Raw genomic sequence first — 27,971 nt, 5'->3', positions numbered from 1 at the left:
TTTCTTAATCCTTGTGTTCATATGTCAACAGCGGTTAGAAGCAAAACTCAGCATTTGACGGACAACATAACATATATTACTCTCCATCACATTTATAAAAAGTAATATTATGACTTTACATCACATTTACATCCAGTTCGTTGCATCTAGTTCGTGTTGCATCCAGTTTGATGTAAATGTTATTCGTGTTACATCCAATTCTTCCCTTCTTGGAGCTGGATCAAACTACAATAACATAGGTTTTAAGATGTTTCATTAATTGAGTCACACGTATCAACGTGTAATAAGACCAAATAAAATTGATTTTTTCTGGTGTAAAACTATGTATTCGGAGGTGTCAAACTACCAAACAAAATTGAATTTTTCTGAAAACGTTGGTTGGAAATCACCACTAGTATCACCAAATAGGATCACTACAAGCATGTCCAACTTTAATATGGTAATACCGAATTCCGTACCGAACCAAAATTTAATTTACCGATTACCGAACCGAAGTTTAATGGTATGATATTTGGTATCTACTTTCAATTACCGATTATTGAATTACCGAACCTGAATTATGAAAATACCGAACCGAATATTAAATGTCCACCCCTAATTATAGCATATATTCTATTGACTATATGTTTGAATGAGAAATGATGTTTTTTGTGTGTTTTGGACTTTTGAAATTTATAAAGTAAAATTTAATGAGATTTTTAATGCTTTTCTAATTACTGGTGATATAAATAACATAAGGAGGTAAAAAGTTTTATTCTTTTAATCACCATGAAATAATAATTGAGGCATTTAAATATTGATTAATACACTTCATTGAAATAAAGTTGGAGATATTAATATTATATTTGATATTTTGGCTTCATTTTCAAGTGAATAAAGGTGAAAATTACATTTATTAAGTTGTAAAGACTTTTCACTGTTAATAATATAGATTTGCCAATTTTAAGGATATTTAGAGCCAATTTAAATTGATTTATTTCAAATGTTTTTAAGTTAAAAATACCTTTTAAGTATTTTGAAGGGTAAATTTAAAAATTAATTATAAGCACACATAAGTTATGATTCTAACTTATGACGTTTTACTTATAAGTCACAAAGCCAAAAGCCAATTAAAAAATGGGTACTTGCCTGTGGTATCCAAAAAAAAAATATTTTTTTTATCCGTTAATAATTATTTATTATATTTATATTTTTTATCATCGCGCGAAGCGTGAGTAACTTCTCTAGTTCGATATATAGCGTCAAGTTTAGCCCTTTTTCCTATTTCATACATTAACTTTTTAAGTAAAAGTTCTAATTTAGTCACTGAGCCAGATATGAATAAATCCAAAAATAAAAGGATATTTTCCAAAATAGAGTTGTCATTGCCCACATTTTGCATGTACATTTAATACAAATGTTCATTTTTCTAACATGTGTATTATAAAAGTTTATCACTCATTCAATTGTGTCATTATCAATACATAGTGATATGATTATTATTAGTATTATTTTTGTTTTCCATCCTATCTGTTACCAGTCTGATTAACGTGTATTGTAGGATTCATTTTTGAAAATGATATTTTTAATAGGATTTTTTTTCATTCTCAATTGAAACCTGAAAAATTTAATCAAGCATGGAAAAATGTCAATCAGCTCACCACCAACTCATGTTGATCCTCGGTTTTTAACTCAGAGATAGTAAATAAGGAGTACTTCACCTATTAATGGACATACCTGACGCAAATTCGAATTATTCAAATAATAAATTTTGAATACTTGATGATTGAAAAAAAACGAACAGGAGAAAATACTTTATACATCTCCTAATTTGAGTGAATGCCTAAATCCTCTAAGTTTGTCAAGATTTAATTACAAGTTTAGCATTTAAAGTAGGAGGGTTTTTTTCACATCTGGTGTTCGGTATCCGCATTGAAATTTGATTAATCCGAATTTGCATTGGGTAGGGGCCCATTCGAGAGGTAGCGCTCCCCACCAAAGATTTTTTCATACTCAAGACTCAAACTCGAGACCTCTGATTAAGAAAGAAGCAGCCCCATCCACTGCACCACATCCTTTGATGGTAGGAGGGGTGGTTGTTAACATATTTCCTATGTAAATCTCCATGTAATACCACATAAAGTTTGATTTTACTATCTTATAAAATGTGAAGCTAGAAAGTAAGCTAAAAAAAAGTATTCATATATGTCATTTTAACTTTAATTTTAAAGTTTATTCTTATTTCTTACTCCTATTTGTTGTCTTCTTTTTCTTTCCTTATCAATAATCTACTAATGTAGCTAGTGTTACTAAAGCTTTTGCTAGATGTGTCAACCGTCCCACCGGATAAAGGAGCCCTTTCCTTTGTCCTTGATAAGTGCTTCGCTGTGGCCAAGCTTACTGCTAGCCTATCGGCTAAAAACTCGACAGGTGCTTAGTAAACTTAATATTGGCTTCCAAATTAATCCAACACAAGTAATGTATGTTTCCCAAACATATCAAATGTTGGTTGAAGACAAAGAACGTGTGAAGAATTGACAACATGCAAATACTATTGACAATTTTACAGAAAGTTCATAATTATGATAACTACATGTCCAACATAATTCTGATCTATAATAATTATATACAATAATATATTTAGTATAATTCCGCCATTATTATATATGATACCTAAACTACTTCACATAATCATCCATATCTATAGGAGAAACATACAAACTTCACTCAACATACCATAGTTTCAAATAATTATCATAACTTATCATCAACATAACTCCCATGTAGAAACCCTTTTTCTTTAAAAATAAATTTTGCATTTGACTAATAGCCGGTTTAGTCAAGTTTTTAGAATGTCAAAAGTGTTTTTTTTTTTTTTTGGAAAAAGAATTATTTTTTAAAATTAAATATTTGACCAAACAGTATAACAAAATATAAATATAGACAATTTTATAAAGTAAACGGATAAATTTTAGCCTTTCTATTTTCCTGTCATAATATTTAGAATTTTTTTAATTTCTATTTTCCTGTCATAATATTTAGAATTTTTTTAATGAAAATTTTAGCTCTCCCCGAAAATGAAAAAATTATTTTCCAAGATAGAGTTGTCTAGTCAACATTTTTGGCACGGTCTATAATTATGAGTTGGCATATAGTACTAGAAAATTATTTTCCAAGATAGAGTTATCTAGTCAACATTTTTGGCACGTTCAAAATAAATGTTCTAACATGTGGGGTCTATAATTATGAGTTGGCATATAGTAGTAGATTGATAGTTGTTCAATCTCCTCAGTCATTCAATAGTCATAAAATGTTTGTCAGTGACACAATATTTTTCTTTTTATATGCTTTCGATTAATTCAATTTTGCCGTCCATTTTTAGAAAAGATATATCTTAACAACATTTTTTTCATATCGAGGAATGGCGGCGTCTTTGTGCATCGTTCCTTCCCTTTATTTCTCTTCTCAACCCTACAAACGTTTTGGTAAGTTTTTCCTTTTTTAAGTTATTGGATAGTGTTATAGAAATAATTAGTGTCATTATCAAAGGTATAGTTGTATGATTAACTTTTTCAATTTTTCATCCGTTTGTCGATATTTGTAAAAGTACTTAGTAAACTAATATATTGGAACTAACACTAGCATTATCAGTAACTTTTACCATAATAGTAAACTAACAAACAAAGAATAACTCTAAACTAAGAGTAATATCAAAAAAATTAATAAAAAAAGAAACATAAGTTAAACATTAAGATGTAGAATAATTCTTAAAATTTATTCATTCTTATTGCCTTGTATAAATTTGTCGATATTTTTTCTTCTTTCAATAACAACAATAACATATCCAGTATATTTCCACGTGGTGGAGTTTGAGGAGGGTAAATTATACACAATTCATACCACTACTTCTGAAGATATCGAGAAGTTATTTCTGGTACTACTTCTGAAGATGCCGAGAAGTTGTTTCCGATAGACCTCCACTTCCAACAAAAAGACAGTAAACAAAGATAATTAATATTTAATACACTTCAAATTGACTTCCAAATTCATCCAATCACAAGTAATATATATTTACCAAACATATCAAATGTTGGTTGAAGATACAAAGGTTTCAATTCACAACATGCAAAAGACTGTTGGCAATTTTGTAGAAAGTTCACAAATAATTATACCTAAATCATTTTATATAATCATCCAGATATCTATAAGAGTATAATAACACGTAACTTCACTCTATATACCATAATTAATCGATGGGCATAGTTCCTCGATACTTGTGCTGGTGAGGAGAAGCCATGTACCCTGAAAAAATGTTGGTGAGAAGTGTGTCAACAAATGCACTTAGGTATTCAATGTTGAAGTGTATATGAAGGGGGGAAAAAAGGTTGTCCGTCTGAATAAGGAAGATCATATTGGTTCAATTTAGAAGATTAGTTGTTGTTCTTGTTAATGCTAAAATATATTCTCACCTTTATAATTTATTTGTTTGATTTTGACTTGCCACGGAGTTTAAAAAATTAAAGACGTCTTTTGAATCTTGTGATCTTAAATTAAAAGATACATAAAATGCACTTAAATGTCCTTTAATCGCGTGCTCTTAAACATGCCAAAAAAAAGAAAAGAGACATTCTTTTTTAAACGGAATAAAAGAAAAGCAAGACAAACAAACGGAAGGGTGCCATTTAACAAAATAGCATTGAAACTTGTTTATCTTGTTAACTACTTTTGCTTTGCTAGAGATGTCCATCATTTGAATATATCTTGAGATTACCAAGTTGAAAGAATACCAATAGTTCTATAAGCAGTGAAGAGTCAATCTCATAGACAAATGAATGTTTTGAAATTTCTTTTGTTAACCTTCAACTCACAAGTAGTTTACATGTTTGAATGTGCATATTATACAGAGATAAAGGCTGCTGGAAATACATACGGAACTTTCTTCCGCGCGACAACATTTGGAGAATCTCATGGAGCTGGTATTGGTTGTGTTGTTGATGGATGCCCGCCTCGTTTGCCATTATCAGAAGCAGATATTCAACTCGAGCTAGATCGAAGGTTTTTAACTACTACTTTCTTATACTTTTCATAACGAAATTTAGAGAATTCCTCTTGATAGGCAGCAGCAGCAGCAGCAGCAACAACAACATACTTACAGGTTGTTTGGATGGTGGTTTTTTGTGGTATGGTATGGGTACCATGTTTGTTTTGATTGTTTTTTAAAAGGTATGGTATGGTATGGTAACGTTTCATGGTTTGGGAACCATGGAATAGGCCAATTTTTTGAACCACCTATTTGGTGGTTTTGCATGGTTTTCTTGTTTATTTTTCCAATTATGCCCTCATATAATATTTTCTATTCCTAATTTACCCTTTAGCCCATATTGTTTACAATTTTAATATGTTATAATTTTTACCCACAAACCAAAACAAACAAAAAAAATTATTATTAAACAGTAGTGAATGATACAGTCTATCCACACATAGTATTGTAACATACCATACTTTACCATACATTATGAAACCATGACAAACCACCATCCAAACAGAGTGTTAGTGTAATCCGACAAGGTGAGGTCTGAGAAAGGTAGTGTGTACGCAGACCTTACCCCTATCTTGAGAGATAGAGGAAAAGACTCTTTCTGAAAGCACCCCGGTTCATGTAACACATAATTCCTCTTCATAAGCAAAAACAACGACAACAACAACATATCCACTGTATTACAAGGTGGGGTCCCGAGAAGGTAGAGTGTACGCAAACCTTACCTCTACATGAGACTGCTTCCGAAAGATCCCCAACTTCTCTTCATAAGCAGATTGTCCTAATTTTAGTTGATCTATTAAGTCAACTTACTTCAATGTTGTCTTCAATTTTTAGAGGATCTCCAGGAAATCTATGCCACTATATTCGCAACAAATTTGCCATTCTGTTTTTTTCAAAGGAAATCCAAAATAAAAAAGATTCAAAGCGAAATTTTGTTCAACTAAGTCAGAGAAAGAGCAGATTTACTTGAATTCAGCAAAGTTATACAACAAAGTTTTCGTCTTTATAGATCCGTTTACGCCATCCCAATGGCATCAAGTAGTCCCCCATACCCGATAAAAGCTTCACGACTTGTCCCATGTCAAAATTGGGTAATCAGCAATCTACGAAACCTCAGCTTAGCTCAACTTGACTCGATCCACGAAACCTCAGCTCAGATCAGTTCAGCTCAGCTCAACTCAATCATCCTCAGGTCGTACAGATTGCTCGAATTCTGAATCCATGATCACCCCATCCATAACATGTACAACAATCTTCCCTCTTCTTATATCAACCATTTCCGAAACAATTCCATTAACCATCAACAACCCACCTAAATCTTTAGATATATACAAGGTATATCCCGATATGGAATCATAATCAACCTCCTTTCCACATTCTACATCTCCCGCGTAAATCCTTCTTGGTACAGCCGAAAACCCAAGTACACGCGTTAATATTGCATATGTATCATCCCACTTCTCCCCTCCAGATGCTAATCCTAATCCTAATCCTAGATCACGCTCAAACGCCTTTTCAGATGGCAAAAATAACGTGAATGCCAAATCTTGAGGTAACATATCGATTACCAATTCACCCAACTTTCCTACTCGTTCATCTTTTCGATTTATCTTCACTTTCAAACCAATGGCATTGCCATTTCCTTGTGGTATTTCGTTAACTTTCAGTATCGAAAAACAAAGCACGATCAAACAAGCTACGGAGACTACAACACATAGAAATTTGATTGGATCCATTGTGAAATGCCCTCGTTGTTTCATTTTCCCCTTGCAACAACAGCATATTCAGTGAAATTCCACGAGGGTAAAGTGTATGCAAACCTTGATACTACTACCACGTGGACGTCGAGAGGCTGTTTCCAAAAGATCCTCGACTCATTTTTCCCGTTACAACAACAACAAAAGAATAAATCTCACGAGGGTAGAGCGTACGCAGATCTTACCACTACCTCTTGGAGGTCGAGAGGTTGTTTCTGAAAGATCCCCGACACATTGTTCTAGTACAACAACATACCCAATGAAACCCCATGAGGATAGAGTGTACATAGACCTTACCACTATCTCGTGGGGGTCTAGAGGTTGTTTCCGAAAGATCCTCAACTCATTTTTCCAAGTTACAACAACAACATACCCAGAAAAATTCTACGAGGACAGAGTATACGTAGACCTTATCACTACCTCCTGGTGGTCGAGAGGCTGTTTTCGATAGACCCGACTTATTTTCCAGTTCACACTTCGGAAAATTTCATTGAGCCATTTCATCAAACAGTTTATGTGCACTTTGGTATAGGGGCAATTTGGGAAAAGGAAAACTTATAGTTACTACTACAACAACATCATGTACAGAGACTTACCACCATCTCGTGGAGATCGAAAAGTTGTTTCTGAAAGTCCCCGACTTAATTTCCAGTTCACACTTTAGTAAATTTCATTGAGAAATTTCATCAAACAGTGAATGTGCATTTTGGTATAGGGCAATTTGGAAATAGCAAAATGAAAATTAAAGAGGAGATTAATGAATTACCTGAATTGGAAGGTTGAATTATAGTAGTAGATCTGGAAATAATACTTTGATTTTGTTGTTAATAATCTTGAAAATGTTGAATTATAGAGGAAAAAGGAGGAGGATTTGTTAAGTTATTCAAAAGAAAAAGGATTTAAGTGAAGTTCAATAGAAGTAATGTGTGTGGTCATTTAGTAGAGTAAATGACAAATTGGTCCTTTATGTTTGAGGGTATGCTCAATATAGTCTATAATTATTCACTTAAAATAGTTTTGGTCCATTAAGTTTAGTCATAGATAAACAAAAATAACCTCTTATGTTATGGTGTTTGATATACATTTTAAATTTTTTTAGTATTCAGTACTATATTTGGTATTTACAAATAACATATCAAAATATCGAATATCATACTGAAATATATAGTTACATAAATAATAATATATTATTATTAAACTAACAAATATACAACCTAGTGTTAGTATGTAATTAAATATTTAGACGATGAAACTTTGACTATTCTATCTTGATTAAAATATTTTTTTTAATGTAATTGATCGAGGAGTTGTTTGTACTTTCTTTTGAACGTATATTTCTACATGTGCAATGTGTTAGTATGATGCAAACGAATTTTTTCTCGAAAAGTCGAAGTCATAATATTCTATTATATGAATATATATGGTCAAAGTTGAACAAACCATGGTTGTCGATTTACCATATCGTAAAATACCAAAATCGAATTTCAAAAAATCGAACCATATTAATTTGGTATGGTGATGGTATATATTTTTAAAAATTAAATACCTAAATTACTATACCAAAGATTTAAATATCGTATCATATCATACCATGCCCACCCCTAATCACAATGATTAAAATTAGTACTCTATTTTGCCAAGTTTTTTTGGAAGGCCAAAAGTGGTAATTCCTTTTCTTTGAGAAGTGCTTATTTTAAGAAAATAAGGTGTCTTATCAAACTTTTTAGAAACCAAAAAAAAAGAACAATTTTTCTCCAAAAGTGCATTTTGAAAAGTTACGTTTGAAAAAAATACATTTAAAATCACTTTTTAAAAACTTAATCAAACACTAATTGTAGCTAAAAAGTATTTTCTAAATCTATCCATCTAACAACTGCTTCCCATCAAAAGTTCGTTTTGAAAAACACTTTCTAAGATAGGTATCAAAGAATTCCAAGATTCTCACATTGGATAAGGAAACCAAAGAATAAGACATAATATATAAGCATGCCCTTTAAAGGGCCTCGGTTCACATATATGACCCGCAATTTGGGTGTATACAAGTAAACATTTAAATTTATATAAAGTTGAGCAAGTAGACACAAGCGTCTTATGTGGCATAATACATGCAGGATATGAATTGCCACGTAGGATGCTACATAGGACACACATGTCTACTTGTTCAACTTTATACAAGTTTAAGTGTCTACTTGTATGCACCCAAAGTTGGAGAGCATATATGAAAATTAAAGCCAAGTTAAAGGTCTTATTTATGTATTATAGCAATTGATTTTACACTTTTGGCTAGACAGGCCGAGAGTGTATCAAAAACAACCTTTCTACCTCCGTGTAAGCGGCAGAGCCAACCTAGCAATAGAGGGTTCGTCCTAACCTCCTTCGACGAAAAATTATACCATTAATACAAGATTAAAAGGATTTTTATGTACATCTTATAGATGTTGAACCTCCATCGGTGAGTTTTTCTTCCGATTTTAAACCCCTAAGCCAAAATCCTGGCTCCGCCTCTGGGTGTAAGGTCTGCTAAACACGACCCTCTCCAAACCCACACATATATATAGCTACACTATGCATATATATGTTGTTGTTGTTGATCAAAAAGGCTAATATTTGTGAAAGGTCCAACTGTAACTAACTATATGGATCCATGCTATTGTTGCACTTAGGAGGCCAGGTCAAAACAAAGGCACCACTCCAAGAGAAGAAGCAGATGCATGCCAAATATCTTCTGGAATTACTGATGGTTAGATACAACTTCTTAGGTTGTATTATGGTACGAGGAAATGTTTTGAAAAATATTTTTTCGCAAAATATTCCAGTGTTTGGCTGGAGAGCAGAAAATACTTTCCAAAAAAAGAGCATATACTAAAGACTTGTATCAATATCAACAATGGGGATAGTGTTTTGATGAGATCTTTTCAGTATATTTGATATTGATAATCTGAAGACCGCGCTCGCCTTGGACCTGACCGGCCCTTTTGGGCTGGCCAGACTCATGCGACGTGAGGTGTCAATGAGGAATGCAACCGGTCTGCCTTTTTTTTTTTTTGATATTGATAATAATGTTTAAATGTCAGTTAAAGTAATGATACACTTTCTAGGAAAATATTTTTAGGCAATCAAACACAAGAAATTACTTATTTTTTGAAAAAAGATTTTTTTTTTTTTTAAGACTCACATCGATACCACTAGACTATAAGGTTTGATATTACTAATGTTTGATTTAACTTTTTTGTATTAAATGTAGGGCTAACTACAGGATCACCTATTAAAGTAGAGGTGTTCAACACAAATACAAGAGGGAGTGTAAGTAAATTGATTAATCTACATTTTTTATATACTGAAATATATTGGTTCAATACCGTTAGATCTTTCAATAACAATCATTTTTTATACCAACATTTTATTATAATGGCCAAGTTCTTTTTAGAATCGATGTTTCATGTTATATGTTGAATTATATGTTCTCTATAACAACATTTCACTATGGAAGCCAAAAGATATCAGGACAAACGACGTTGTTATAGAGAGGTTTGATTGTACTTACAAGATTTTAACTGAAATAAAAATTGACTCATTCTTGGATTTCTCAGGACTATAGTGAAATGTCAAAAGTTTATAGACCTTCACATGCAGATGCAACTTATGACTTCAAATATGGCTTGAGATCTATAGAGGTGATGAACTCAAATTATTTACAATTGTTTAAATGGTCTTTTGGTAACAGTCTATCTGCGTACACTTTACCATCCCTAGACCCCACTGGTATGTCATTGTTGTAGTCTAAGTTGCTCGGACTCTCCAAAAAAGTTGCCGCACCCGTGTCGGATCCTTAAAAAATACACTATTTTTGGAAGATCTGACACGCACTCGTCAGCACGTTTGAAGAATCCGAGCAACATAGGTTGTAGTTGTTCTTGTGGGATTGTCTCATGTTGTTAATGGGAAACACAGGGTGGAGGCAGATCTTCTGCCAGAGAAACAATTGGGAGAGTTGCTGCTGGAGCAATTGCTAAGAAAATTCTGAAGCAATTTTCTGGTACTGAGGTAATATGGTTCGTCCTTCGTTTCAATTTGTTTGGAGATAAGCATCCAGTACCCTCCTGAACTATGGCCAAAGTTACTACGACACACTCCAGCTTCACGGGGTCCTATTACCCCTAAAATCAATTTTAGCATACTTTTGTCACTCTTTTGTGCTGATGTGGCACCTTGCATGAAGTTAAACACCTAAGGCGTGTGAAGAACTGCTATGTGCTGCATCAGCTAAAAACTTGACAAAAATATGCTAAAATTTAGTTCAGGGGTGTGGGCACCCGCGAAGTTGGAGTGTGTCGTAGCAAATTTGGTCATAGTTCAAGGGGGTACTAGATGCTTATCTCATTTGTTTGTCTTACTTCCCTCTTTAGTCCATTTCAAAAAGAATATCCTCTTTTCCTTTTACGTGCCATGTTTAAAACCATAAGATTAAAGTTTAAGATCGCAAGATTAGTGTTTTATACTTTCTTAAGCCTCATATCAAGTCAAAATCAGACAAACAAATTGAAACAACGGTGAGTATGATAAATGATGTATCACCACATATTTACATGACCTATAACTACCTGCACATCATGTTTTGAATTGCAGGTTCTTGCTTATACTTCTCGAGTTCACAAAGTAGTGCTTCCTGAAGATTTAGTTGATTATGATACACTAACGCTTGATCAGGTCCACAAGCTTCGACACATTTTATTTTGAGTTAATGGTCGAAAACATATGTGAACTATCTTTTTTTTTCGCGAGTTTCATAGCCAGACTATTAGTTGTTCCATTTCCCCCACCCGAGCCATCACCATCTATGTATTAAAACACACCAAAATTAAATGTTGGTACCCTTTCCTACCTGAGCGATGGTGATAGACTGATAGTTCAGGTAGGAAAATGGAACAACTGATAGTTGGGGTGTGTTTTAATACATAGATGATGATAATTCAGGCAGGAAAAGGGAACCACCGATAGTTGAGGTGTGAAACTCGCGAAAAAACAATAGTTCAATTCCTGGCTTCGCCTTTGTTTGAAAGGCGACTTTTGTTGTATTCATTGGTTACACCTTGATGCTTTTTGTTGATCAAATTAGTTTCTCAAGTGTAAATATTGTCAGGTAGAGAGTAATATTGTGAGATGCCCAAATCCAGAGTATGCAGAAAAAATGATTGCTGCCATTGATGCTGTACGAGAGAGTGGAGATTCCGCAGGAGGTATTGTTACTTGCATTGTCAGAAATGTGCCTCGGGTAAGCTCTCCTCCGGTCACCTTCTCAACTCTAAATAAGAAAAACCAGAGAAGTACGTAGAGTGTGTTTGGTATGACTGAAGTCATTTTCTATTGAACATATCATCTGATGTTTAGTTAAAACTATTTTTCGTAAAGATTCATATGAATGTTAGTTGGAGCACGTAGTATGAAGTGGCGTTATAGGTAAGATAGTCGTAAAGGAAGAAGTCATTTTCCCTCCTTCGATGGAAAGTGTATTCTTCGAAAAATGACTTATGTCATACCGAACACTAGAAAATGACGTTTTTCATGGAAAATGTTTCTTTAAACAATGACTTTCTTCGTACCAAGCACGAAGTTTTAACGTGGTTCATGTAAAATACTTCAGTTTGCTCATTTTTGTTTGTTTAGGGTCTTGGTTCGCCAGTTTTTGATAAACTTTCAGCTGACCTAGCTAAAGCTGTTGTGTCAGTGCCAGCAAGTATAGGATTTGAGTTTGGTAGTGGATTTGCAGGTAACTTCCTAGTTTGGAACTCCTTCCGTCCCCCCAATTTATATGACACTTCTTGTTCATCGAGAGTCAATTTGATTAATCTTCGAAACTACATAGGATTAGATCAACCTTTAGATATTCAAAAACTAAAAAAAGGTAGCCCGGTGTACTAAAGCTCCCGTTATGCACAGAGTTCGGGAAAGGGCCCCACCACAAGGGTGTATTATACGCAGTCTTACCTTGCATTTCCGCTAGAGGCTGTTTCCTAAGCTTGAACCCGTGACCTCCTGGTCCACAAGATAACAACTTTACCAGTTACTCCAAGGTCCCTCTTCTAGATATTCAAAAACTACACGGCAAGTATCATAAAGGATGCAATTCCTTACGTCAATACGATGATATCAGTCAAAGTTCACATAATTTGAATCTCGAGAAGCTAAAAAGTGTCACATAAACTGAGACAGAGAGAAAAATTAATTTGACTTTGCATAGCCATTAGAAATTTATTCTCACTTTTGAGTGAACAAATATTGATTTCTGGATTTAGCAAGTTTTCAATTTTTTTCTTTCCCTCTCATCTATGTCCATGTGAGGACATCTATGTCTATGTCTAGTTTTTTCTTAGAGTAGTTGGTAAAGTTACTGCCATGTGACCAGGAGGTCACGGGTTCAAGCCTTGGAAATAGCCCCTTACAGAAATGTAAGGTGAGGCTGCGTACAAGAGATCCTTGTGGTCGGGCCCTTTCTAGCCCTGCGATAGCCTTAGTGCACCGGGCTGCCCTTTTTTTTTTTCCTCATCTATGTCCACCTAAAATCGATAAATTTACATACTCTGTAGGATCTTGTATGATTGGTAGCGAGCATAACGATGAGTTCTATATTGATGAGAATGGCAGAATCAGGACGAAAACTAACCGGTCTGGTGGAATTCAGGTTCAGTATACATGCAGCCGAGGGATTACCATCGCGTCATAAAATTGTTTTTTGTCACTTTAAAGTAACTGGACTTTATCTACTATAACAATAACGACACAAATTTTACCACGACAACAACTGAAGTCAGCTCGATGGGTAGCATTGTCGTTATACTAGGTAAAATTTAGCGACTTTACAGTTACAGTAGGTAAAGTTCAGTTATTCTAAAGCGAAAAAAGAAGTTTGTGACTCTTCTTACTATTGTAATGTTAAGTTTGATTTTACTGTTGTGGATTTACAGTTTAGTTAGTTTTGTTCTTTTATCGTTGTTATGGATAAAGTTTAGTGATCATACGTGAAATTAACTTCGGTGCTCTTTTATGTACAGGGTGGAATATCTAATGGAGAGATTATTAGCATGAAAATAGCTTTCAAGCCAACACCAACAATCAATGTTCGTATTTTGTCTTTCTTTTCCTTTTTATTCTTGTAGCCGTCGCGTAAGATCATTAACTTAACTAAAAGGGCAGCCCAATGCACTAAAGCTCCTGTTATACGCAGGGTCTGGGGAAGGGCCCGACCACAAGGATCTATTATGCGCAGCCATGCATTTTTGTAGGAAACTGTTTCCAAGGCTTTGACCTTCTGGTCACATGAAAGCGAATTTACCTGTTACTCCAAGGCTCCCTTTTCACGATCATTAACTTCACTATACTAAAAATAAAATTGCAAAACTAGTTTGTTACATTCAAGTAACTGAAGTCACCCACCATAATACTAAAAGTCATAAACCTATCATTTGTCACATTACTGGTAATCAAGGGTGTATTTAGGGTATATGATGAGGGAGACTTTACAAACCTAGGAATAGGAAAACGAAGAAGGGTGGATCTAGGTACATCGGAAATAGAGTTCCCGAAAAACTCAATAACTTTTGCGCAGATCCTGTATTTGAATTGATAAATCCAATAAACATATAAGAAATACGACTTGGGAACCAATTAACAGAGTGTGTTCTTGGTCTAGCGACAGAATATGAAGCAACAAATAGTTTCATGACTTTACTATTATAGCGGGTAAAGTTTAGCAACTTTACTGTTATAATCGGTAGAGTTTAATTACTTTAATTTAGTTAGAGATAATACCCAATTACCTCCTGAACTATACCCAAAAAGGCTATGACACACCTCAACTTAAAGGGGGTCCTATTACCCCTGACTTATTTAAAAGTGCAATTTTGACACCCTTAGTGCCTACATGACACATACGTGACACAACAAACTGAAGTGTCCATGTAGGCACACGTGTGTGCTACGTATATGCCACATAGGCACTAAGGGTATCAAAATTACACTTTTAAATAGTTCAGGGGTAATAGGACCCTTTAAGTTGGGTGTGTCATAGCCTTTTTGGATATAGTTTAGGGGAGTAATTGGTTATTTTCTCATTTAGTTATATAAAAGAGATAAGGCAGAAGTACCCCAAACTACACTCGAAATTCCAGTGACACACCTAAACTTTACGGGGGGCCTACTACCCTCTTAAACTCATTTTTTCTTCTCCTTTTGTGCTGAAGTGGCTGCCAAGTCAACACAGAAGGAGCACAAAACATTCTGCTACTTGACATCCACGTCAGCACAAAAGGAGCACAAAAATATAAAAAAATGAGTTTAGCGGTAGTAAGACCCTGTAAAGTTTAGATATATCACTAGAATTTCGGACATAGTTAGGAGGTACTTGTGCCTTATTCCTATATAAAAAGGTTGTCATACTTTGTTTTCATGCTTATGCAGAAGAAGCAGAAAACAGTGACTAGGGACAAACATGAGACAGAACTCATATTTCCTGGCCGCCAAGAACCATGTGTTGCCCCACGAGGTAAGTTTTCAAATTATGTCTCTCGGCACAGTGGCGGACGCAGAATTTTTCATAAAGTGTGTTGTTATACTACACAACTCAATTTTTCATAAAATGTAGAATTCTTTTCTTTTAAGCCGAGGATCTATTGGAAACATGTCTACCCTATAGTGCTAGAGGTAAAATCTGCGTACATCTTACCCTTTCCAGACCCCACTTGTGAGATTGTACTGGATCTGTTATTATCGTAGTAGTACACTGAATCGATAATTTTGTAAGTGTAATAAGTCAGTGATAAGAACATAAAGATTGAACCCATCGTATCAAAATTCTGGACCCACCTAATGTTTGCACTGATCAATTAGTATGGTTCTTGTTTAACTAATGTCACAATATCTTTGGTGTTGCAGCTGTTCCAGTTGTGGAGGCCATGGTAGCTATGGTGCTTGTTGATCAACTAATGGCACAATATGCTCAATGCATGCTCTTTCCTATTAATCCCACCCTACAAGAGCCCATGAGCACATTGAAAACTAAATTAGACCATGCTGTTCTTAACTGAATTAGACAATTTGTTGTTACTTATAATTAAGAATTGAAATGTTAGTGTCTATTATCTGTCCTGTCCCTGTTTGATACGAGAGTAAAATACGAAAACGGAAAAGACACGAAAACAAAGGAAACAATGGAAAACGAGAAAATAAAGTAAAGGACAGATAGATTGATACAAATTGATAAAGAGAGGACAACCGAAGGGTATATTAAACTAAGATCTTCCTATCGATTACCAATAAACACCAACCTCTTACGTAGACCTCACGGGAATGAAATCCTGAGCAACCCACGTTTCTAAACAACCAATAAGCTCCCAACAAGTTCAATAAAAACACTCTTCAAGTGTCAACTTACATTCAAAATCATCATTCATCAACTACCCTAAAGTCCAAGCTATTTATAGTCCAAAGGGCACTTATTACAACTTGGGTCCAAAAGTGACCCTAAATGCAACTTGGGCCCAAAAGTGACCCAAGAGCCAAACACAATGCTAATTGGCCCTATATTGGCCCCTATGCTCTCCCGGGGCCCAAGCTATTAGCCGAATGCGATGTTGCTCATTACTCCCTCGGATGACTTCATCAAAGGTATCTTCCAATCATGTATGTACTTCCCTAGGATGATCAAGTTGTGGGTCCTAAGGTTTGATCCCAAAAGAGTGGAGCCAATTTGGCTTGTATCACTATTGTTCTATGCCCAAAGTTGGAGCAAGGTTTGCGTGCATTGTACCCCCTCCAGACCTCATTTATGAGGTTTGCGTGCATCTTTCCCTCTCCAGATCTTATTTATGAGGTTTGCGTACATCTTACTCTCTCTAGACCTCATTCATATGACTATTAATCTCTTCTTATTTTAACACTTTTAGTCATCCTAGCTTCCAACCTACTAAATCGATGAATTTGCAAGTTCTTGTAGGGCGTGTTGATATCATCTCAAATGTTTTAATTTGAATCATTTGTAATCATATTCAATTTTGCACGACCACACATGCGATGGCGATCATTACATTTGCATCTCTACGATAGACACTCGTTTTTTATATATGTGAGGCGGCCAAGAAAAAAAAAGTAAGTAATTGATAGTTGTGGTGTGTCTTGATAGTTCAAATAGAAAACTCACACACATGACTGTTCAGTATGAAATCCAAAAAATCGAGATACTTTTAAGTGTATTTTTAACCATACACTCCTGTGAATTCTAACCTAAAAGATCAGGAAAAAAGCAAATCAGACTCAAGCAAAAATTCTCAAGTCAATATGCAGTTCCTCAATAAATGTCATGAAGGAAAAAAATAACAAGAACTAGTTAAGTATAAAAGATGATCAATTCCAACATTTAATTGAAGTAATTGGTACAAGAGCGTCAAGGAGGCCTTCCCTAGAGTAGCAAATATCAATATTGTCACTTTTACGTTCATAGTTATACTCAGAAAAACGTGTAGAAATATACACGCACAATAATACAACATAAAATTCACGCGTTCTGTAGTTGCACTCAGCTTTCCATATGCTGGTGTGAGATCCAGCAACAAAAGCTGTATACCTATCTCCACTCGACTGTATAACTCTTTAAGGCATTGGGAACTACAAAAAATTACACACTTCAAACAAAATGCCAGAAACGTGAGAAACCATGTAGTGAGAGGACGCACACTGATCCGCTCCTTTTAAAGGGTAATTTCAGCTGATTCAGTTGTTGACAATTGCAAAGGTTCCTGTAATGCAGGATTGATTGGGAACAGCATACATTGTGCATATTGAGCCATCAACTGATCCACGAGCACCAGGGCGACCATTGCTTCAACCATTGGAACAGCTGTAGCACCAAGACATCAGATGTCCGTTCACTTTCAAGTGGTGTTGTACAAGGAATGGAAGGTACTAGCGAATTTGAGTAATAGTCAAACAAAGTGAGGCATACAAACCTCGTGGAACTACACAAGGATCATGGCGACCACGAGCAATGAGTTCAGTCTCATGTTTATCCCTACTTACAGTCTGTTGCTTCCTCTGCATAACGATTAACATAATTAAGAGGTATTTCATAGAGTTTCACAAAGTATATAACCTAGTCAGAATCTCTTCACTTTTGATGCCGCACCCGTGTCGGATTCTCCAAAAATACACTACTTTTAGAGAATCCGACATGCATCTGCCGACATTTTTGAAAGAGTCCAAGCGACATAGGTCAGAAACTAATCAATTGTCAAAGCGGCATTCTTGTAACAAAGAAGAAAACTAACTCATAACATCCTATAATGAAACAGAGACCAGGACTCACCGCAATTGTAGAAGTTGGCTTGAAAGCTATTCTCATATTGATAATTTCTCCATTTGATATGCCTCCCTGTAAAATACATGAAACACATAACTAAACTTGAAAAAGAAATGGAATTGTCTATCCATTTCAATAAGATATACACAAATGAATATTGCTGAGTGTACCTGGATACCTCCAGATCTATTGGTTCTTGTCCTGATTCTGTCATGTTCATCCATAATGAACTCATCATTATGCTCACTGCCGGTCATGAATGTACCTGTGTTTTTCACCAGATACAAAATAGAACATGAGATTTATCAAAGATATTAACATGTAAGCATCCTTCCAAAAAAAAAAATGAAATAGGATGACGACCCTTTTTTCATTTCAGAGAAGTTGTCTAGACCTCTAATGAACGAAGTATGGCTCAAAACTAAATCGGTCAACTTATTTACGATTCTAACCAACCACGCCATAATTGAGGGTAAATCAACTAGAAATACTTAGCATTACTTGTTTAGTATCCTTAAATCGCCAGAAAAGTAACTGACACCCCCTGGACCAACCACAGCCTAGAACTAAACTCAATGACCCACACTTAAGCACCTAAACACTTTTGGTAGTCCGAAGCCAGGTCTTTCTGTTATCTTTCCCATCTACTTCAAGCTGGGAACATTAGCATTTCATACGTCACCTAGAAACCAAAACAAGCTGTAATAAGCATGAAAAGATACAAGAATACAGCTTTGATCAAAAGACATTTTGGGCTTTATTTGAGGGAGATAATCTAGTGAATATAGACCTGCAGTTATTCTTGAAAGCATTCCAGCAGATTAGCATCAAAATTTATGATGCAATTATTTTAGGCTGCTTGCTGTTATCATGCTTGTCACGGGTGAAATACAATTTAAAAGGGGGTCAGTACCTAAGCAACAACAGGAATTAATTAAGGCAAAAAAAGACCAAAGCATTCAAGGAGATACTGCGATCAAGAGTTCCAAGAAGAAGCAAGGAGGTCAGAAATTTTTTAATTTTTTGGGGAGAGGATCAGATTTTCTGACACGGTAGGAGAGGAAATCAAAGAGTTCAAAGCAGCATCTTTTAACAGAAGACGGAAGCTTGGGTCATCAGAGCTTCACATTAGAGGTAGTAAAACTGTTAAGATTGATTCTTCTTCCATTTTATGAAATGCTGAACTAGATTTGGACTATCGTGTTTCACACTTAACTCACATTACTGGGCAGTTTTGTAATTATTTTAGTACTAGTTTTGAATACTTAAACTTCTTTAGAGGAAGTGATATAACGGAAAATTATATAATACCTGGTTCATATTTTCATTGAACAGGTTCCCATTTCAAAACCTGTATCCCTAAGAAAAAGGGCAGCCCGGTGCACTAAAACCCCCGCTATGCGTAGGGTCCAGGGAAGGGCCCCACTACAAGGGTGTATTGTGCAGCCTTACCTTGCATTTCTGCCGAAGGCTGTTTCCAAGGCTTGAACCCAACAACTTTACCAGTTACTCTAAGGTTCCCCTTCAAAACCTGTATCCCTACCCATGCTATATAGATGATAACACCTGTCTAATCTGTTGTGACTTGGGAGTTTGTTATCATCCAAACACATGAGAATAAAGAAAAAAATTCCATAGTATGAAGATTCTGTACCTGCAAAGCCACTTCCAAACTCAAAACCCTTTGTTGCTGGTAATGACATGCAAGCTTTAGCCAACTCAGCTTCAAGTTTATCAAAGACTGGTGTACCAAGACCCTAGTAATTAACACCAAACTTTCATGTGAAGGTCTCAGCAGCACCAAAGACATGCAAAATAACTACCAAACACACCCACATAAAGAGAGAGAGAGAGAGAGAGAGAGAGAGAGAGAGAGAGAGAGCGCACTTACTCGCGGAACATTTCTAACAATACAAGTTACAACACCACCAACAGAATCCCCTCTCACTCGTACATAATCAATGGCAGCAATCATCTTTTCTGCATACTCCGGGTTTGGGCATCGAACAATATTGCTTTCAATCTGGCATAAAAACTTCATTATTTTCCTTATAACAAAGCTATAAGTATCTTTGAACAGCAACTTGCAGAAATAGACAAACAGAAACAAAATTTAACTATATATTACTTTCTCCAATAGGGCTCAACAAGATTGGCAAGTGATCTCTATCAGGGTAAGTTATAATTATAGGGAAAAAAAGATTGGCAAGTGATATATCAATTCCTTCCAGCGAGTCCCAACACTATCATAAATCTTCCCCGATCTACATGAAATTCTCCCTATATATTTTCTATCAATCCCATGCCTGTTTTTTAGACCACACAGCTGCTTATTTTTGTCCGGTCACCACGGTTATGAATTTTTTTTTGAGAAATAGATATATAGTTCTATGTGAAATATACCTGCTCTAGGGTCACAGTCTGGTTATCAACCAAATCCTCTGGAAGTACAACATTATGAACTTGCGAAACATAAGCAAGGATCTGCAGAACAGAATATCGAACTAAAAGTTACATTTCTTTAGAAAAAGCCAAAAAAAAAAAGAGAAGTAGAAGAAGCATCCACAATAAAGCGACAAACAATGAAGATATAAGTATATGCAACTACTGTAATAATTCTCTAGCAACAAGCGTCAGAATGACTACTTTTCGCCAGAAATACATAAGATACACCGTTTTTTGCAATAGTTAGAAGTTTCAGGTTCTTCGGAACAAGAAGTATGTGTCTTACATTAAGTATACAGATGGGTGCTTCTGAAATCTTACAAGAGAAGACAAAATACAGGAAGTAAGTTTGTCAGGCCTACCAAAAAGCCTCTAGTAAATCACAATCATATGATAATAACCCACCTTAGTTCTTCATAATTAACTTAGAAATCTAATTTACATTCTCCAGATGTTTAAGCAGTATGTTCATCAAGAACATAACATAACTCTTATGATATGATGGAATTTTATTTCTTCATAATGGAGCCCAAAGAAATGGATCTACAGTTCTTAGTGTTTAGTTTCTGAAGAAAAAATGGGGTAGAGGAAGGATTTGAAAAATTTATATGCCTTTAACATCCGTGCAACACTTAAGGGGAGCTCTTTTCAGTCCCACCACCAGAGAGAGGTTCCAGATACCAATTTATCTAATGATACAAAGATAGCACTCAGAAATGACATTAGAAAATCTACAAAAATAAAGTACCTCACCTCAGTTCCTGAATAAAGTTTGAGAATTTTCTTGGCAACAGCTCCAGCAGCGACTCTCCCTATGGTTTCTCTTGCTGAAGATCTACCACCCCCCTGCTCATTCCACTAACACTAGTAAGGACACAAGACAAAGCATAACTACAGAGAATTGCTTATCACCAAGCTGCAAAACTTTGTTATGATAAATGAGCTCCTCTTCGACATTACCTGTACTGATCTAACTCCATACTTGAAGTCATAAGTTGCATCAGCATGAGATGGCCTATACGCAAGGGACATTTCACTATAGTCCTGGAAATCCAACAGTAAATGAAGAAATCTGTCAAACACCAGGAGACCACATATTTTGACACAAAAAAAATGAAAAGAACGCATACTTATCATAACATCTCCAATCACGAGTCTCAGATTAGGCTGACATGTTTCTCGTTTTCACATCAAAGCTATTCCTAAATTATCAGGATGTAATGCTCTGCTCTGAATAGCTCATTTCACTTGTTTTGAGTTTGACAATACATATGGTTCGTAAAAGCACAACCACAGTTCACCAATTTTTTGATGAATCAATTTGAAGTTTTGTTCATGCATAATTTCAGCCTCTGAAAGAATGATGAGTGATACTAATCCTCACAGTCAATAGTGCTAAGAATGTCACTATTCTATGCCCTTAAAGACAATAAATTTGACATACCAAGGATGTGAAGTTATCATGTTCTTGGAAACACTCCACTTACCTAACCTTAATTTAACTTTCTATGCACAATGGCACAAGGTTAACACACTAGATTTTTCTGACAGATTAGATATTGTGTACTTTTAGCATCAAGCTAGTAAAACAAGTTCGGCCTGTTTCGTGAAATAAGTGCAAAGTGGAGTAATAAAACATATAGATCAATGTAAAAAGTAAATTCTTGTTTCACTTTCTCTCTAATATTTCAGAACAATAATAGCATACTTACATTTCCTCTCTGGTCAGTGTTGGGTACTTCAACTTTGATTGGAGATCCCGTAGTCAAACCTATAAGTTAAACATGGATAGAGGCTAAATCCTTTAAAAGTAGGGCAAAGGAAGTGGCACAGGCCAGAAGAAGCTTTAACAGAGGACTAACCATCGGCAGTGCCTGATGATATTTTGCAAGTATCAGTCTCTTTTCTTGGTGTGGTAATTCGGCTTTGACCTGGCCTCCTGAATGGAAAGTTTCGTATGAAATTCAAATTTGGCCAAAATAATCCGAAGTATCCTAATGAATTACTCCATCAATTAGCAGAGATGGAGCTGTCAACAATGAGCTTATACTTGAAACAGACAGAAGAAATGATAAAAGACCAAGAATTTAAAGGACTTCAATCTAATAGAACACAACATCTTCACTGATGCTGTTCATGTCAACCCACAAAAGGAAAGCCCAGAACAAGTAAATACCGCCTGTCAAGTTCCACTTGCATATCTGACTCTGAGAGTGGGAGTCGAGGGGGGCATCCATCAATTATACAACCAACACCACCACCGTGAGATTCTCCAAACGTAGTAATGCGGAAATAATTTCCATATGTACTACCGGCAGCCTGTATCTCTGCAAGTACAAAGGCAGATAAATAAGTTGTCAATCCATTCTAGTACTCAAAAATAAACCACTCAGATGGACGAGGAGGCGTTCATTAGTTCATTTTCAAGCCACGAAGTCTTTATTTCCCCTTGAAAATTGTAACTTTTTGTTCTCAATTTGCTTAGCAACACTTTTTTGTTAGAAAAAGTACAATATTTTGTAGAGAATGGAAAATATTTGAGAACATTGACAGAACCATATATTCCCTACATTCAGTATTACTTGTCCACTTTGGATTTTAATGCCCCTTAAGAAACGATAATTGATATGAGTAGTTTCACATAATCCATATACATTGAAGTTTAGTCTTAGGCCTTGGAAAATAATTTGGATAACGACTAATTAATGTCGAGGTCAAAACATGGAAAGAAACATTGTTTTCCTCTTGTTATACTAAGGGCTCATTTGGCATGAGGGATAAGGGATAACTTATTCCAAGATTACTTTTAAAATGAGTTTATGCAATTTATGGTTGGGATAAAATTGTAGGAGAACTTATCCCGGGATTGTAGTGTTATTCTTATCTCACACCAACGGTGGGACAATAATCCTAGGAGACCTTGTTTCCCAATCAAATGAGCCCAAGTGACAAGAAAAAATATATTTTTAGCATCGAGGATAAGTAAAAGGGACAGAGAGAGTACCAGGTAATGAATTTGAAATGAAAATCAAAGGTGACCACAGTTAAATTTCCGGTGAAGGAAAAAATAAAAATGAAGGTGATTTCATATATGGTGGAATGATCAGGGATACAAAAAACAGTATGAAACAGACATCAACTTCCAAGACTCGGAAATCTTAGTAGTTCATTTGGTTGGCAACCTGAACTTTCAGTTCTTCGTTTCGAAATACTTGTCATGTTTTACTTTACACACCCTTAAGAAAAACATTAATTAGAACGGTAATTTGACTAAATTACCCTTATTAATTACTCCTTTCAATTTAATATCTCACGCTTTTGCACCGCACTGTTATCTCTCTATATTTATGACCAAGGGCAAATGTAGAAACAAACAACTAATTATATCTAATTTTGTAAAATGATAGGTATTGTGATAATCTATTTTTAGTAACAATGACAAGTAACATGCACCGTACTGTTATTTCTCTGTTTAATCACAATAATGTCAAAGACTTTGTTTTCTTCTTTTAATGATCATATTGTGATTAAACAGAGACAATGCCATTCTCATTCTTTTCTTACACTTTTTTCTTGAATTTGGTTGGTGAGTTTGTTGTTTACCTTATAGACAAAAGATCTTTCAAGTCTTTATTAATCTTGTGTTAATTGTTATCTAAATTTTATTATATGATAGTCTTTTTATTTTTATTTTTTGATAACCGTGGTGTTCTGGCCAACTTTTGTGCACGACGACTAAATTCACAGGAACAACAAACATCATGTGACTCTATATATCGTAACCTTAGTGGATAAAGTTAGAAAACAGAACTACCCGACATCTGTTGCTAGTGGAAGGTGGACAGATATCAACTGAAATTACCCTTAGTGGATAGTGTTACCTAATACCCGTTGCTAGTGGGAGGTGGACAGGTATCACATGGAATTAATCAAGGAGTCAATACAAGAAAATTGTAAGTAAAGTTTAAAACCCAATTTCTTAATTCACACAAAAACAAGAAAAAAAGTGCACGCAAGCCGACTCAAACACCCCAGTTATCAACACAAGAAAATTGTAAGTAAAGTTTAAAACCCAATTTCTTAATTCGCACAAAAACAAGAAAAAAAATACACGCAAGCTGACTCGGACACCACAGTTATCAAAACAGGAAAATTGTAATAAAGTTTAAAGCCAAATTTCTTAATTCGCACAAAAACAAAAAAAAAAATACATGCAAGTTGACTCGGACACCGTTATCAAAACAAGAAAATTGTAATAAAGTTTAAAACCTATTTTCTTAATTAACACAAAAACAAGAAAAAAAATTGCACGCAAGCCGACTCTGACACCACAAGTTATCAAAACAGGAAAATTGTAATATAGTTTGAAACCCATTTTCTTAATTCACACAAAAACAAAAACAATATTGCACGCAAGCTCACTCGGACACCACAAGTTATCAAAACAAGAAAATTGTAATAAAGTATAAAACCCAATTTCTTAATTAACACAAAATCAAGAAAAAAAGTACACGCAAGACTCAGACACCACAAGTTATCAAAATAAGAAAATTACAATAAAGTTTAGAACACACTTTCTTAATTCACACAAAAACAAGTAAAAAAAAAAAAGAGCAAGCCGACTGGGACACCACAGTTATCAAAGCAAGAAAACTGCAATAAAGTTTAAAACCCCATTTCTTAATTCACACAAAAACAAGAAACAGAAGCGATAAACCTCAAGTTGTTCATTCAGACATTTCAACAAACAGATGGAGGGCAGAAAGATTCACCTAGTCGTTTGTGCTGTGACCGGTGAGCTGGGATTTGGAAATTGGAAGAGGTAAACTTGGATGGTAGCTGAACCGACCCGAAGCTGGAAAACGGAGCCCCGATAAACTGTTTGGTAAGGAGAGACGATGCCATTTTCCGTTCTTGTTTCTTGAATTTGGTTGGTGAATTTGTTTGGTGAGTAGAGACTTTTGTATTTGACTCAGATCGTAAACTGAGCCCTTTTACTTCACCAAATTTTCTACCAAACACTTGATTAAAATCGAAAAAAAATATCTAGAATATAAAAGAATATTTAAATAATTAGTATAAAACATCGGTCTTCCCTACCCACCTTCACTACGACCCTCCAACTCCTCCCTCTTTCACAATTTTCTTTCTCTTAACCCCCCGTTAATTTTCTTTCTTTCTCAGTAGCCGTCTCACCATGAAATTTATTTTAAAAAAAAAGAAAATATTTTATTTTAGTGAAAAAAATTATAATGTATTTGATCATAAAAATTTTAAATATAATTTTAAAATTTTATAATCATACTTTTCTTACAAAATTTTAAAAATAAATTTAATTTATATTCATGATCAAATATAATTTCAATTCTAATTTCGAAAAATTACGATTTTCATCGCCAAATAGAACCTTAATTTCTGAATTAGATGATTGAAATACATTCACGAGAAAAATAAGCCGAAAGACTAGGGATGCTTATCGGTTGGATCGGTTGGATAATTATGCTTAGCGGTTCGGCTTATTGGTTCTCAGTTTTTAAATATACTAATCCGCTAGCCACCCAATAAGATAACGGTTGGTTTGGTATCGGATTAGCAATTAATGTACGGTTATCGGATGGTGTAACGGATAAATTTAAGAGAGAATAAAATATCGAGCGATGTCACGCCCCAAAATTCCATCGGGCCGGACTGGCACCCGAAGCCGAGAAGGCTCGGGAGAACCCGTTCAAATACTTGTACTTTCACTTACATGTCACCAAAAATTTGGACAACACTTCATTGCATATAGAAGGGTCTAATTACCTATATCAGCACAACACGCACAAATATATATATATATATATAATACTTGGCCGTCGGGGCCACCACATATACAAATATAACATCACTATATAAACTTCCATGACTTTACCCTTCCTTATGTCTACAAAGCCTCTAGGATATACATGACATAACTAGGGTCGGGACAAACCCCTGCCCACACATGACTCCTGTACAATAACAAAACATAAGGGACCGACTCGGAAAGCTCCGAAGCAAACTGGAGCTCACCAACAATAGTTGTATGACCTGGCTCCTATCTATGCTGTGAATGAGCTGAAGCACCTGTCCCTGCAGCATGAAATACAGGTCCCCCGTGAGGGACGTCAGTACGAAATATGTACTGAGTATGTAAACCTGTAAATAATCATATGTGGTATGGGGATCAAGAAAATCAGACGCAAGTGAATAAATCATAATAGAAGTGAACCACACTTCATAAACACTTTTAGGATCATGTACATTATCTTATCATTAATCTGAATTGGGTTCTTGAATTCAAACACATTTGTGGAACGGTATACATTCGTTCATTTCATTCTTTACAATTATCATTCGCCATTACCTCCTCCTCCCGAACCTCCAACCACCTAACAATAATCAATACTGTACCGTACTGTGACCATTAGGCTGCCCCCAGTACATAACAACTGTAATCATATCAAATATCGGGATCGGCCCATGCTAGGCTTAAGCCCCTGAGCTACCACCCACACGTACATCAAGTAACACACATAAGAGATCTTTCCAATAACTTAGTTCAAAAGCTTTTGAGATTATTACGTTAGTATTCATGCCAATATAGTACCTTTGGAATAATGATACATCAATAGGAACCAAGTAATAGACTTTCTATACAATAACGATGTAATAAAGACTCATTGGTACATCAACAATGTGTTTCGGAATCATCAATATCACAACAATGAAATAGGAGCCTTTCGGTATATCAATGAAACATTTTGACACTTTATAGAATGGAAACAATTTCGTTGGTAACGTAGAACAATACATGTTTTTGGACAACCTCGGAATCTTACTTGATGGAACATTGGTGTTTTCATGCCAAAAAACATCGTTAGAGTATGCTTTACATACCTCATTGTAGATTCGGATACCAATTCAACACAACTTCCCACCTTTACAAATCACTTATCTACAATGAAATGTTTGGCATCTAGTATTAGCAACCCAACACCACAATTCTCTTCCATAGTTCCATACAACCAATATTTGCAAAGCATTCCAAAAACCAACTTGAACAATTAGTTTATGTGTGTATATATATATAATCATCATTTCAATACCACATCATCACACCAAATCCCTTCACAATTCAACATAATCCAACTATGCACAAGAATAATCCAACATCATTTCCAATCATCTTTCAACAACAATCAAATAACATACTTCTTATGCTCACATGCATATATATATATACATATCCATATAAATAACACCAACATAATTTACATCCTTACCATAAAATGACCCTTTTGATTTCGAAGTCCTGTTGGCACAAATAAGGGGTGCTTCTCGAAGCCCTCGAGACGGTGAACACAACTACGGAATCAATTTG

The 27,971-nt window shown here is 35.1% G+C and overlaps 3 protein-coding genes and 1 long non-coding RNA gene across 9 annotated transcripts; 1 reads left to right on the top strand and 3 right to left on the bottom strand.

Annotated features, from left to right (window-relative positions):
- Positions 1–3,240: 3,240 nt before the first annotated feature.
- Positions 3,241–15,908, top strand: LOC107870325 (chorismate synthase 1, chloroplastic-like). 2 transcript variants are annotated; one of them, XM_047412512.1, is made up of 13 exons: positions 3,260–3,464; positions 4,884–5,034; positions 9,441–9,517; positions 10,022–10,080; positions 10,368–10,451; positions 10,729–10,821; positions 11,404–11,484; positions 11,918–12,049; positions 12,442–12,544; positions 13,362–13,456; positions 13,827–13,892; positions 15,232–15,316; positions 15,706–15,908. In XM_047412512.1, exons 1-13 carry the CDS (start codon positions 3,401–3,403, stop codon positions 15,855–15,857), a joined length of 1,242 nt encoding a protein of 413 aa, XP_047268468.1. In that variant the 5' UTR covers positions 3,260–3,400; the 3' UTR covers positions 15,858–15,908. The 2 variants fall into 2 exon arrangements, with proteins under 2 accessions (XP_047268469.1, XP_047268468.1); XM_047412513.1 differs by lacking the exons at positions 12,442–12,544; positions 13,362–13,456 and having other exon boundaries at positions 3,241–3,464.
- On the bottom strand, positions 3,734–8,370 carry LOC107870327. Of its 4 annotated transcripts, none has more exons than XR_001674103.2 (3): positions 7,544–8,332; positions 4,221–4,281; positions 3,734–3,959 (listed from the first exon to the last, which is right to left on the bottom strand). It is a non-coding gene; the product is annotated as an uncharacterized LOC107870327 (long non-coding RNA). The 4 variants fall into 4 exon arrangements; XR_001674102.2 differs by having other exon boundaries at positions 3,734–3,954; positions 7,544–8,325; XR_007055410.1 differs by having other exon boundaries at positions 3,734–4,281; positions 7,544–8,370.
- On the bottom strand, positions 5,966–7,550 carry LOC107870326. Its single transcript, XM_016716812.2, has one exon. It carries the CDS (start codon positions 6,778–6,780, stop codon positions 6,199–6,201), a length of 582 nt encoding a protein of 193 aa, XP_016572298.1. The 5' UTR covers positions 6,781–7,550; the 3' UTR covers positions 5,966–6,198.
- A 1,247-nt stretch (positions 15,909–17,155) lies between the features above and the next one.
- LOC107870324 (chorismate synthase 2, chloroplastic) lies at positions 17,156–25,773 on the bottom strand. Of its 2 annotated transcripts, XM_016716810.2 has the most exons (14): positions 25,342–25,748; positions 22,746–22,896; positions 22,432–22,508; positions 22,282–22,340; positions 21,530–21,613; positions 21,323–21,415; positions 20,528–20,608; positions 20,016–20,147; positions 19,779–19,881; positions 18,295–18,389; positions 18,131–18,196; positions 17,775–17,859; positions 17,502–17,665; positions 17,156–17,433 (listed from the first exon to the last, which is right to left on the bottom strand). In XM_016716810.2, the coding sequence occupies exons 1-13, from the start codon at positions 25,472–25,474 to the stop codon at positions 17,517–17,519; spliced, it is 1,308 nt and encodes a 435-aa protein (XP_016572296.2). In that variant the 5' UTR covers positions 25,475–25,748; the 3' UTR covers positions 17,156–17,433; positions 17,502–17,516. The 2 variants fall into 2 exon arrangements, with proteins under 2 accessions (XP_016572296.2, XP_016572297.2); XM_016716811.2 differs by having other exon boundaries at positions 17,156–17,665; positions 25,342–25,773.
- Positions 25,774–27,971: the final 2,198 nt, after the last annotated feature.

Source organism: Capsicum annuum, chromosome 5, assembly GCF_002878395.1.
Source record: "Capsicum annuum cultivar UCD-10X-F1 chromosome 5, UCD10Xv1.1, whole genome shotgun sequence".
Classification (NCBI taxonomy): Eukaryota; Viridiplantae; Streptophyta; class Magnoliopsida; order Solanales; family Solanaceae; genus Capsicum; species Capsicum annuum.
The sequence above is the reverse complement of the archived record's forward strand: the minus strand, read 5'-3'. Positions and strand labels throughout refer to the sequence as shown.